The 13,644-nt window shown below is 40.5% G+C and overlaps 1 protein-coding gene across 5 annotated transcripts in view; it reads left to right on the top strand.

Annotated features, from left to right (window-relative positions):
• Obsc (Obscurin) overlaps positions 1-13,644 on the top strand; it is a 493,648-nt gene that overhangs the window by 203,258 nt on the left and 276,746 nt on the right. For all 5 annotated transcript variants that reach the window (XM_083139413.1, XM_083139410.1, XM_083139409.1 and 2 more), the window contains 2 exons: positions 6,202-6,357; positions 11,227-11,418. In XM_083139413.1, coding sequence (XP_082995539.1) covers positions 6,202-6,357; positions 11,227-11,418 — 348 coding nt within the window. The remainder of the gene's footprint in view (positions 1-6,201; positions 6,358-11,226; positions 11,419-13,644) is intronic.

The following is a 13,644-nucleotide window of genomic DNA, read 5'->3' as shown; positions in this document are numbered from 1 at the left end:
TTGTTGAAGGATAAATTCAGGGAGCATGAACAGCAGCTATTACACTCGTTCATCTTATTTATAAGGAGAAGTTTAAATAACGGCAAGCATTTAGGAGATTCTCTTCTCTAGACTTCAGAAAGTTCCTTCACAGGGGAGCTTCTTTATCTGTACCTTCGCTACCCATGTTGCGACCTCCCATTTATACAGTAATCTGTGACGTTTATGTCATTATGAAAATTCCCTCCGCATCTGCGTCAAAGGTTAACAGCTCCCAAGTTTTGGGAACGAAGGGGAGTTTTATTGTTTCGGTCGGGGAGTGGAATGTACGCTAGGCAGTATGATTGAATATTGTCCATCTTTTCTTGGGTGGTTGCTAGTCTCCACATATCACTTCCCGTGGATAACACATCTCGCTAAACCCTTCCCTACCCCCATGACTTCAACAGACCCATTCGCTTCCTTTGGGGAATCGCTTGTGCATCAACTTCACAGATCTGCCATGTGCTTTTTTGAATAGAGCATGCCGCATTTCTTCGTGGAATACCGTTCGCCGCGCTCATATGGTTGGCCGTTGTGCCACTATTTCCTTGTAAACATAATTCTCGAACTTTTTCCCATTTCAATAAATCCGAATGGATGCCGTTTTCGGCATTTCGTCACATGAACTTCTGTGTTTATTTTCACTTGTATAATCACCTCCTACGCATTGGAAACGAACTTTAGAAACACCCTGTATATGGTATACTATATGACTTAGTGGATAGAATTATCGATCAACACACAAAAAACCGGTCTCACCCTTGTTCATTTTTATGTGTGTGTTTTTGTCATTTTTGGTGTCTAAAAGTCAATCCGACCTGCCCAACCACATATATCTTTACTAATATTATATTAATCACTGTGATTTCACACATTGAGTGCATGATCTCCAGTGTGAGCGAACTCGAGAGCATTACTTAGGTCGTGTCCGAAAGGTCCAAGACCGCATTTGAAGCGAACTTCCTCCGAGAATGGTCTCGCAGTTCGGTCTTGGAAGTCGTGGACTGGAAGTGAAAGTCTTTCGAATTGCACTTCGCCAAATACGATCGGTAGATAAAACTGAAGATACGTTGTTTTTTCCCCGCGTTTTAAGCACTTGTTTTTAACCATAGAAATCACATGGCTTCCTATCTCCGTGATTTCAAACAAATGAACAACGAGTGCAGGAGTCATGTGATCAAGCCTGCAACGACGCGTGCTCCACACTGTGGTCTCGATTGCTCGTTTAATTAGCGCTTTCGAACTGCACTAGGTGACGTCACTTCCGCCAACACCATACCTGAAGTCTGCTCTTTCTTTGTATCGTTCGGTCAGAGCCTCAGCACCCCCTACTTCCATAGGCGCCGACTCCATGGGGCTTGGGGGGGCTCGAGCCCCCCCCAATGTTATCGATGTGGGGGCAGAGCCCCCCAAATCGTTTTGCTTAAGAGATTCCAATGTATTATTTTGCTTCTCTTGTAAAGTTTACTCTGAATTGTGCCACATGAACTTAACTTTAAATACACATTTGAAATGTTCTAGACCATCAACTTTGGGGGGCTGAGACCGCTAAACCGTCAACTTTGGGGGGGGGGCTATGACCAGAGACAGCAAACCACATGACTTATTACTATATACTAAGTATATAATTATGAGTATTGTTAACATTTTTACTAAAAAGAGTTTCAAAATAAGATGTGCATGAACTAGGAGAGTGGATGGGACGTTCGGGCTACAAATAGCTCTCACATGACATTCAGAACGAGATCATTGATATATTAGGGAGATCTGTTTTGCGCTCCGTGGTAGCAGATATTAAAAGTCGGGAATATTTTGCTTTTATGGTTGACGAAACTTGTGACATATCCATCCGTGTACAATTGACATTTTGCATTCGAACTGTAAATGAAAATTTTAATATTGTTGAGGAATTCATGGGCTCTTACGAGAGGGAGGATATGGGAGGGAGGGAGTCATTCATTAATTTATTTCAGTGATCAGAGGGTCCCCCCCCAATAATTTTGACAAGTCGGCGTCCTTGCCTACTTCCCTCACTTCGAGGTGAAATGCACATCGGAAATTTCATTTTTGCCTCTGAGATGGCATAGCCGTAACACTGTCGCCTTACGATTAAGGAAGCCCGGGTTAGACCCCCCCGTGAAAGCACCTAGTGGATCGGATTCCATTTTAAGCTGCAGGTCCTGTCCCGACTAGCCTGTGTACGATGTATGCTTACAACAAAGTTTAGCATTTGCCTAGGAAGAAACCCTCGAAATAATCAGTTATTATCTTGAAAGCTATCGAATGAAACATGAATGCCATGTTTAAAGGAAGTGACGTCAGAGTGCACGTAATCTGCTTCTCGCATTCGTGGTTACCGTCCCAGAATTTCTAAATAGGAGCGGTTCTAATGAAAGCCTTTCATGACAGACTCGACCAATCAGAGCACATGCTATTGAAATGGATTATCGAAAACAATCTGATATCTTTGGAAATTATGAAATTATTTTGTTGTGTTCACATTGTTTTTATGGTGCCTCGGATTACATTTAGACTATTAATACCGCGAATATACATCAACATCATACTTCTTTCGAGTTTCTAATATGCCCTACATCTTTGGAAAGAAAATTATTATCTTTGTTACGCCTAATCGCTAGTATATTTATTTATTTTCGTGCCGTACACCCTCCTACGTTTTGGTAAAATGTGCACTTGTTCAATATTTCTTTGATCGTGTACATGTGCAACCTGAGTATTGGTAGAGTGTAACAGCTCATCCTCTCCTCGATGCTAAGAACCGTGCCGCTATGCGTAGTTCATATGGGGCGGCAGCTACATCAACAAAACTTGAAAGACTCACGACATCCTACACCTTCCCATACCATTTAAGAAATGTTTTCTTTTCTTTCTTCCATCTCCGTCTAACATTATTTTTCTTTTATCCTTTTGTCGACCCCACACATGTACATGCACACGTGTTCACATCCTTAATGGATTGACAAAACATTTCTTGGCACGAGTTGTAGCAGAAAAAAATCTATCTCAACTTTTACTCGGAGCGATCCAGTAGTTATAGTTTCGCAAATCATAGCGTATAAATGTTTTATTTATCTTAATTATTTTCTACTAGTTTTTACACCACACCACAAACGTTCCTCTCTGGTGGACAACTTTGAATAGTTCTTTGTATTTGCGTGTGACGACGGTGAGATGCTGATAAGATCTACAAGAGAAACTTTCATCCTTTGATGAAAATAATTTATCGTCCATTCCCCAAATAGAATAGTGAAAAGGGTTTATCATCTTGTTTTAAATTGAATCATGATTCACTCATGGTGCAGATTTCAACAGTGTCATAGCTTTTTTCACAAAGTAGACGTGACAAGTGACGTCTTCTTGAAAGTGCGCCCAGGAGCATCTCCTGGTGACAGCAAAACGACACAACGACCTTCCTATAGGGAGAGTGACGACTCTGTAGAGAGGTAACTCTCACAGAAACTCTTCCCGTCCCATCTGCCTCACTCATTTGTGTGCGTCTTTTCTGCGTAACGCGTTAAAATTTTAAAACATGATTTCAAAATATTATTAAATATACTGGGTGAGTCTGTTAAAAGAGGCCCCGTGGAAAATGTGCTCCTTGCATGTAGGCAACCCTGGTACACCGAAGAGAAGAGCGGGATAGAGAACATTCCAGGACATCGGTGCCAAGCAGTTTTCGACAACATGACATAGAGGGGGATTGAAAAGAAAATGTCCAGTAGTGATCTTGAGGCAGGCAGCGTGCAGGTCAGTTGGTTGCAGTTGAGCGGCGAGGAAAGTTGTGTGTGTGGTTGGGTGGGTCAGCATGGTGTTAACGGTGCAGCAGCGTATCTTTGTTGTCGAGATGTATGCACGCCTCGGTTCTTGGAAACAGTGTGCAGATTTGTTTACGACTGAGTTCGCGGTGAATGGAGTTCCAGCGAAGGCCTCAACCAAATCAGTAATGCAAGAACTGATTGCAAAATGGCGGGAAACCCGACCCGTACTGAACAAGCCAAAAGTGCGTCCAAAGACTGTCCGCACTGAGGCAAAGGTGGGCGCATCGCTAATGATACGCAGTCCACGAAAGTCATCTTGGCGTTTGGCACAACAGTTGCAGGTGTCCCAGTCAACCGCTATGCGGATCCTGAAGCAGTACTTGAACTTGCACGCATTCAAAGTTACCGTGATGCACCAGGTGCGGGATGTGGACAAGGCAGCTCGCGTGCAGTCTTGTCAGTGGTTTCTTTCCAATATTGTTCCGGAGGTGCTGCAGGATGGTTACTTGTTCATTTCCGATGAAGCATGGTTCCATTTGTCAGGCTAAATAAACTCCCAGAACACACGACACTGGTCAGGTGACAATCCACACGTGTTCATGGAGGTTCCACTGCACGCCCAGAAACTCGCTGCCTCGTGTACCGTGTCGTCACGCCGCATGATCCCCGTGTTCTTCCATGAGACTGTGAACTCGGCTCGTTACATCAGTAACATATTCAATGTGTTTGTAGAATAACTGACTGAGGATGAGCGAAGGATCGCTTACTTTCAGCAGGATGGCGTCACGGTGCATACAGTCTGTGCAACGATCACGCGCATTGAGTCAGTGTTCTCGTCTGATGGCGTCATCAGCCGTGGCACGAACCAACCTAGGCCACCTCGTTCTCCAGATTTATCACCCTGTGATTTCTTCTTGTGGGGAGCTCTAAAGGGACAGGTGTATAGCAACAACCCTCACACACTCGAAAAAACTCCAGAACAACATTATCACAGCTATCCAGGCCATCCCCCAGGATGTCCTCGCCCGTGCTTTTCAGAACATGTGGTATCGTCTGCACACGTGCCTCGAGGTCAACGGAGGACATTTCCAGCATCTCCTCTAGGTAGGTTGTTGTCACACTGTACTGTATTTACAGAAGAGATGTTTCATTCATTTACGTTTATGTCAAGTTTACTAAACTGCTTGGCACCTATATCCTGGACTGTTCTCTACCCCGCTCTTCTCTTCGGTGTACCAGGGTTGCCTACATGCAAGGAGCACATTTTCCACGGGGCCTCTTTTAACAGACTCACCCAGTATTAAAAGCAGCCACGGTAGCTCAGTCGTTATGGCGTCTGACTATCATGCGAGAGGGACCCGGCGGGGGAGAACCGGGATTTTGTCCACCTGTTCAACCGGCTCCGGCGCTCACCCAGCGTCGCATAAAATGGGTACCTGGAGGAACCCCTTGGGGGGGGGGTAAAGGCGGCCAGGGGCGTGGTGCTGATCACGTCGTTATCAAGAAAGTGTGGGGCCCTAACCCCACACCCCCTATACACCTTCATGGCGTGTTGCAAAGCACAGGGGAGCACTTTACTTTATTTTCAATTTTCAAAATATTATTGCAACAGCATCATCTCCGTTACTTTCTAACAGTGGCGCAGGAACAAAAGGGTACAAGGTACCCCCACGAAAATATGTCTCAGAAGTGCAAAAAAATCAAGAAACTCTTTCTCACCTACATTATCTCCAAAAAGCACGCAATTTCCATTAGGAAATACCGTGCGATCATTTTGGCTGGGGTCGAGATAGCGAGTGACTGCAGACGGCAAGGCATAGCGCCGTTGCCGGCATTTTCGATCTGTAACGTCCCGCTTATTTTTACGCACAAATATTTAGCATGCAGACAATTATATGTATATTGCATAACGAGTACTAACCTGTGTTATATGAGTTGTTCAAAGTGGTGGCCAACTGCATTCACACATTTCCGGCATCTTTTGATGAAATTTTGATTGACACGCAAAACTGTCCGAGCCAGACTGAACGCACTGTATTGTTCACATCAAAATATTGTGGGTGATCTTTGTGCAAGTGGTTTCAAGAAATGTATTAAAATTTTCGGAACGTGTGCCTAGAGAACACGTTCTGAGCTAAAGAAATGGAAAAGTCGAAGAAAGCACTTTTAGAAAAATAACAATTTTTAAGATGTGCGTACGGTTTTGCTAGTGGAAGCATACAGATTTCGCAAATGTAATAAAACATAGGAGGGGGGACAGTTGTGGCCCAATCGTGTCCTGATTCTCAATTCACGTTTTGTTATGAATTTTGGAGCCTCTCAAATTAAAACATTTATGCGTCACTGGTTTCTAACATGTTCCCACGTTTATGACAGAAACCGCTTTTCTTTTATATTTCAGGAGAATAAAATTGGACACCCAGCCCGATAGCGAATTGGACTTGGGCTCTGAAACCCCGTCTCTTCTGGATAATTCTGCTGCGAAACACAAGCTGTCTGTTCGCCCTCGAAAGAAGCACACGGACTCCCGACAGAAAGAAGACCTTGAGGATGCCAGGTACGAAAGACTGGTAAAAGAAAGCTAAAACTATCATCTATGATGAAAGGATGAAATAATTGTTCCTTGGTGTAGTGGTTTGTTGTTTCAGACCCAACAAATTAAGTTTTATACTTGAGGAGGATTTAACGTCAGAATCACCGGTATGTTTCTAAAAGAAACAAAACTACTGCTACTCTAACATACTATATTAGCGCCAAGGCTTCTGAAACCTCGGAAAATATGTAAACTACAGGCTTGCCCGTGACCTTAACTAGCGACACTGCCCCCAACCCAGGGTTTCAAAGGTCTTGGTGGATCTATAGCTAGCTATATCTCGTTTGATACATCCTGTCATGTTTCCCGCGCTTGCCGATCGTTGTCATTTCTAGCAGAAACTACGCGGCGTTGCCGCTGTAGGCAGAGTGAATCCTGCGTTGGGGAAAGACGAGCTCAGATTGCTCATAAGATACGCGGGAATGCACAAATTCAACACAACACTGACCAGAACCAAGCTTAGATGCAGACAAAAACAAAACACGTGGGACTTAGACCACAACGTGGCAACAGTGATTGCGTAAGCGCCACTCTGCTGGCTTCCATCGCTAGCGCGGGAAATGTTACACAGTTACGGGTTGTAACAAATGCGGTTTAGTTCGCCATTTTTGTGCTCTTTGTCCAACAAATATAACCACCACTAAATTAAATGATAATTAGCATAATTACATTGACAATCGGACAAATATTATATTTTTGTGCTATTTTATCAATTTTTATTCGAAATAACAATTTTATAAAATGATCAAATGTTTCAAGTTACTTGTTAGTTTTTAATCAAACAGGAAAATTGTCAGTCAACTGCTGCCTTCCAAAGAGGGGAAGTGGAAGCTAGCGGAAAATCCACCCATCCCCTCATTTTACTGTCTCTCTCTCTCTCTCTCTCTCTCTCTCTCTCTCTCTCTCTCTCTCTCTCTCTAAAAAGCACACGCACGCGCGCGCGCACACACACACACACACACACACACACACAATATTTGTAAATTGAGTTTAATTTTCATCTTATATAGGCTGTTCGAAGTGATTGATTGATTGATTGATTTGGTTGTTGTTGTTGATTTGGTGTTTTAAGTTCATTTTACGCACATTAAGGCTCATCGGGACTGGCCCTACAGTTTAAAGTGGGATCTGAACGACCATCTGCCTCCACCGGGTATCGACCCCGTTGATTACAAGGCGACGACGCTAACACTGCGCAATCGGGAAGGCCGTTCGAAATGAGGAAAATCGGACATATCCATAAATTAAGGATCATAGCGTATCAGACACATACGCTATTTAATGAGCATCAATTTGCTCCATTGAACTATATATAGTTCAATGATTTGCTATCAGGGGACATCATATCTGTGGGCAGGGTGGTATTTGTGGGGGATGGGGGATTTCCCCCTCTGGGTACTTGTGTTCCCCCCTCTGCTTGCTAAATTTTATCCATGGGGAATATGTTATATGGCATGAAGGCATTATCTCATGCTGGCCCTGAACATTCAGTAGAATCCCCCCTCACTGGAAATTTCTTAATTACCACACTGTCTGTGGAGCATTCAAATTTGCGCCAAGTATTACATTAGCAGTTTACGTAAAAAATTGATAACATTCGCGAGTACCAAAAGAGCTTCTCTCCTTTGAAATTAATCAAGACGTATTTGAGAACTAAGTACTAGTATGTTATCAGACAGAAAAAGCTGTCTGTGACAACGAATGATCTGCTGCACACGGTTGCATACACACAGGATAAACTATTGTTTCTCGAGGACTGGTAGCATAGTAACCATACCTGAACAAGGGCAAAGTAATTAGGAAAAGGTTGTCTTTATGTTCTCTACACACTACCAAATTTTATTGGTGGCTCGAGGCAGTGGCGTACGCAAGGGGGTTACGGGGTTTAACCTCCCCCCCCCCCTTGAGCTTGTGAAATATTATGAAAAATGCTGCGGAAAAAAAATTAAATGGCCAATTGATCACAGTCAAAGATCTGGGACAATATTATTACTATACTATTACTACTTCTACTACTACTACTACTACTACTAATAATAATAATAATTTGAATTATTATTTCCATGCAGCATGGAGAAAAGCACAGCATTCCAAACGCACGCGTCTTTCAAAGTGATGCCTTGAAAATACACACGAGTTCTTGATAATAAAATATAATTTAAAAGAGAAAAAATGGTTTGTATCTCAGTTGCAACAATGTTCAATACACTGTCGTACGCGGAATTTTTTTTCGGGAGGGGCTGTAAGAGTAAATGTGGATAGCACATGGCTTAGTTTTGGAGGGCAGGATGGATAATAAAATATTTCGTATTTTTGGAGCTTTTCAGTCTATTAAAATTGTATTAAAAAACAAAAATGGTAATCGGGACTCACTTTAAGAGGTTTCGCATTTACACATTTTGATTTTTTCAAGTTTTTTAAAGTTAACGGATTTTTATTTGAAAATTCTGATTTTTTCAAAATTTCGGTAGGGGCTGTAACACCATCGGCCACCCCTCTACGTACGCCAGTGTTCAACGAACATGTATTTTTTTGTGTGAACAATGAGAATTAACTAAATAAAGTTCTTGGCTCGTTGTAAGAGGCTAATGTTTAGTCAAAGGCTAGGCGGACAAGAATACAGTCACCAGTCCGCCTTCCCATTGTATTGTTTACCGCAGCACGTTTGAATGTCTCTCTTTAAAATGTCTCACCTTGTTGACTAGACAATTATTCAAACGACAATAAGTTTAACTATTGTAAAATGTTTTGTTGGTAAGAACAGGGAGACAATCCAGATGTGAATTATCGGGGACATTTATGCGGGGAAGATGCCGGAAAAATTCCAACCAATTTCGGGAATCGAATCCGGATCTCCCGCGTGATTGTCAAGACACTCTACCGTTCACCCTTAAAATGTCTCACCTCGTTGACCAGACAATTATTTCGTAACAAAGAAACAAACAAATGTTCCCAGGGTTTGATAAAAATCGAATGACTAGAAAGTAATTTCGTTTTATTGTTTTCAAAAATACTATATTTATGTAGATCTCTACTACTTAATAGTAGTAGTGGTATTAGTAGTATTAGTAGTAATTTAGCTAATTAATTAATTATAAGTATTATTAATTAATTGTGATTATTATTTAATTAAAGTATAATAAAACAATGGTAATGTGAATTTGGAGAAAGTTTTAGAAATAACTCCCCCTTGATGAAATCCTGTGTACACTACTGGTTCGAGGAAATTCCTGTGTTTGGAGCGGGACAATTACACAATACCAATAACCACGTTGATTTTAGTGTAGAATTTTACGAAGTATGGAATGTGTGTATATTTTCACTTTTACAAAATATGAGCCACAGGGTCTCGCATATCCTAATGGCAATCCTGTTGAAACCTTGTTTGGATCATGTCACAACAATGCGAATACCTAAATACATTTTCCCTTGAAGATATGGCCACCCAAATCTTTGACAGCCATCCAGTAGCCTACCCACGCCAGATAGTCAGGTACCACCACTGCAGTTTGTCGTCTAGATCACCAGCCAGTGATGGGCACAAGGGGAGATCGGGTTGTTGGGCTTATTTGAATTGTTGAAGAAAGTGATATTAGATCCTAATGGATACTGGATCTGAGATTTGGATAGCGGATTAACATGTGGAATCCATGTCGATTCCTTGATTTTGTTGTCAGAATCTTGATCCCTGTGCTGGGTCTGCGATTTGAGTGTCTGATACGGAACCTGGGTGCTCTTTGCTCTATTTGGGCATCAGAGCCATATTACAGGTTTCCCCTAAGATGTTGAGTGAGAACGTAGTGTGCCAAAAGTGCCCATTAGTCATGAGTTGAAGTGGTGTTGGCTCCAAGGGCTTTGCTTCGATTCCCAACCGGTTGATATGGGTGAACGGGACAAAATCCCTTAGCTTCTTTGTCCCCTAGAAATAACGTGAAAGATGGCTACTCTAGGACAATTTTTAATTATGGACTGGTTCTCCTTCAATTCAATCTGGTTCACCAGAGGCATGTCACCTCAGGATCATGTCCTCAGTGTCCTTTATCTGTTTATTAGTGATGGATGGGAAGAGACTGTTTGAGAACTGAATAGAATGAGTACTTGGTATAAACCAGCATTCCTTAAAAAAATCATCAAATGCTAAAGATGGCAAAATATAGGACTGACTACTAAAAAAGATATGAGTGGCCTTTACTATCATATCACCCCCTTTCGAAAACCCACTGTCTTCAGTTGCTAGTTTCAGGGTGGGAGGATGAGATATACAGAGTGTCCGGGTTAGAGGTATACAAAAATACACACATATATTTTAGCATCTGTAAAATTTATTAACTTTCTTGTCACAGTTCTGTACAAAGTAACTATGAAAGTTTTTATGTACACTTCAATGTGTAGATCCACAGATATCCAAATGATACTCAAGCTCGTGCCAAGTGTTGATCAGCATTTGAGGCATTATTAGCGCAATGATATGCTGTCTCAAATCATCAAAATCGTGAACTTTCCACAACTAACATCTTTAATGAAGCCCCATGCAAAAAAGTGTAATGTGACAAATCTGGGGATCTCGGTGGCCAGGCAGTTTCTGCACATATGTGACTCAACAGCACAAGGGGACTACTTAAATCTAGGATCGATAGTCTATCGACTGACCTTCACTACAAGACAATGTAAGGAGTAGTTTTCACATTATAAGCAGTTATTTTTGTATACCTCTAGCCCAGACACCCTGTATTTATTTATAGGAAAACTGTGCAAAGTTTATATAAGAAAATCCTGTTCCTCCCTCACCTACAATTATCTTGAAATTAATGTTGTTCCTGTAACCTTTCGCAGGTGGCTTGTGAGGACATGCTGCAATGGTAACACCTCTCCAAGGCAGGGTTACGTACCAGCGAGTATTTTAGAGAGAGGAGGGACTGGAAGCAGCACAGCCAGCATGGTCAGTGCGAAGAGCAGTGAACAGCATGAACAACACAGGAAACAGAGTCGCCCAGAAACGCGGGAAGAATGTTTCGCTAGGCGAGAGTAAGCAGTTATAATGTTTTGTTAATCCATATTTCCCGTATCACATTTATCATGATTTGTTTTCTGTTATAAATCGAAAAAACAAACTTCACTTTGATCATTTGGCTTCCAGTGTTTAGAAAACATGATGTACTTTCCATGCATTAGCCAAATCAAGTAAGTTTTGTTTCTTTAATAATTTTATTTGTGGATATTTGTTTACTCCCATTTAACTCTATAGTTAATTGTATTGCATTCCTCTAGGAATGCAATAGCTACATTTAATTTATCTCGCTCCTTTTGTCAGAGAGCATGTCAATCTCTGTGAACCTACACTGAACTCTTTCAAGGCAGGATATATAGTTACAAGTAGGGAGACAAATTTATGGAAAATAAAAACTGAGGAGAGCGATAAATAAAATGTTAGATCAGCGGTGGAAAAAAAAAATTGGCACATACTTTTTAATCATGAGAGGAAACAAGATACAAAAGAGCTATAAATTGATAAACTACTTCATTTTTATATACTGTACACATACACAAGTACTTAGCTGTCCAACCAAAAAGAAAACATCAACACAAAATCACTTCATTTCTAAATTGCATATCTCAAGTGATTTATTCATTGTATGTATTTAAAGGATATTCTTGCTGTCCAACAAATAAAATAATCACTACTGCACATACACAAACACATGTTGAAAATCACATGATGATAAACAAAATTTATTCATGACTGATCACAAATGACACCATTGTTTCCTTTGATGTGCGGAAGCAGACTAATCTTTTTGCTGCTACAGCTAGCAAGTTCAATGAAACTGGAAGTTGAGTAGACATTCGGGGGAAGAAAGGAATGCAGCTTGACTGGGAACGAAGTTTTCGAACTGAGATTATGTGCATGGGAAATCCAAATTTGCAGCATCTTCCTGATGTGATCGAAGATAAAACGTTCTTCAGATGCAAGTGGTAGGAAACTTTAGGCAAACGTTTCATTACAAATCAACAGTTTGCAAGCACAACCTCAATTGCCGGTTTTTGCGTGTTTTCTACTTAATTTGATGATATTTCATGAAAAAGCGTTCATTTCGTGGAAAAGCACACATTTCGCATTACTTTGCAAATAAAAGTCATGCATATTTCATCATTGGTGTGTAGTTACGTGCAGAATGTTCAAAATTGCATCTTTTTTTCACATTTCGTGCATCGCGAAAATTCAATGTCCCTAGTTACAAGAGTTAATTTAAGGAAACTCATGAAGTAGTCTTCTATTTATGATTGCTCCTTTGAAAAGTACACCACCATCTACAGCAGAGCCATTCCATTTAAACATAGACACTCTGGGTTAATTTTATTGTTATTCAAAGTATCACTTATGAAATGAAATTAAAGGAAAAAGTATGTAGAATTTTAAGAAGAATACAAACATTAGTTTCAAGGCTTTTAAATAACAAGCCTATTAAATTTTACAGTCGTATTTTATGTGTGGCGTTTCCACTTAATTTAGTTCCATTATGATATAGAAATATAAGAAAACTAAATTAATTCTAATTTCGGTCTAATTGTCTCACTTATTGTTCCTACACCTTAAGCTCGGAAGTATCCTACTTTATTTCTGAAACAAAGTTTGAAGAATCTATTTATGATAATTTTCATAGCCTTTGAATTCTTCCATAATCCTACAAAGTAAATAATGTGCATGGTGTCACATCCGTCAAAGGCATAAATTGTTTATAAAAAAGTACAAGTATGTAGTAATATTTTTAGAAATTAAAAGCATCTAAATGTCAAGTAAAGTTAGCTTCGTGAAAATAAAATAAAATAGTTTCAGTAAACCTATATATTTCACAGAGTTTTCTGAAAGACTGAGAAAGATCCTAAAGACAAGTCTCAGAAGTGTGACGCCCATCACAAATACAAAAAAAAAAGGTATTTTCTGTAGCTGAAAATTGAGATGGGTAGGAATATTCTGAAATGAAATAACTTTCATCAAGGAAAATTAAATCACATGAACTGATAGTTACACAATTGAAGATGCAAAGAAATTAATTAAAAAATGAATGTAAATTTGTCTTAATGTCACAATGGAATTGCCCAGCAGTGTTTCTCAACCACTGGGCTGCAGCCTGGTATTGGGCACTAGCTTCACTTATGCAGGCCATGGGAGGTTTGTTAGATCCCGTGGTTGTCACTTAATTTATACCTAATTTTATATTTGTCAACAGCCCTAGACATAATCAATCTATT

This window comes from Lepisma saccharinum, chromosome 17 (assembly GCF_977018435.1).
Source record: "Lepisma saccharinum chromosome 17, izLepSacc3.1, whole genome shotgun sequence".
In the NCBI taxonomy this organism is placed as follows: Eukaryota; Metazoa; Arthropoda; class Insecta; order Zygentoma; family Lepismatidae; genus Lepisma; species Lepisma saccharinum.
The sequence above is the reverse complement of the archived record's forward strand: the minus strand, read 5'-3'. Positions and strand labels throughout refer to the sequence as shown.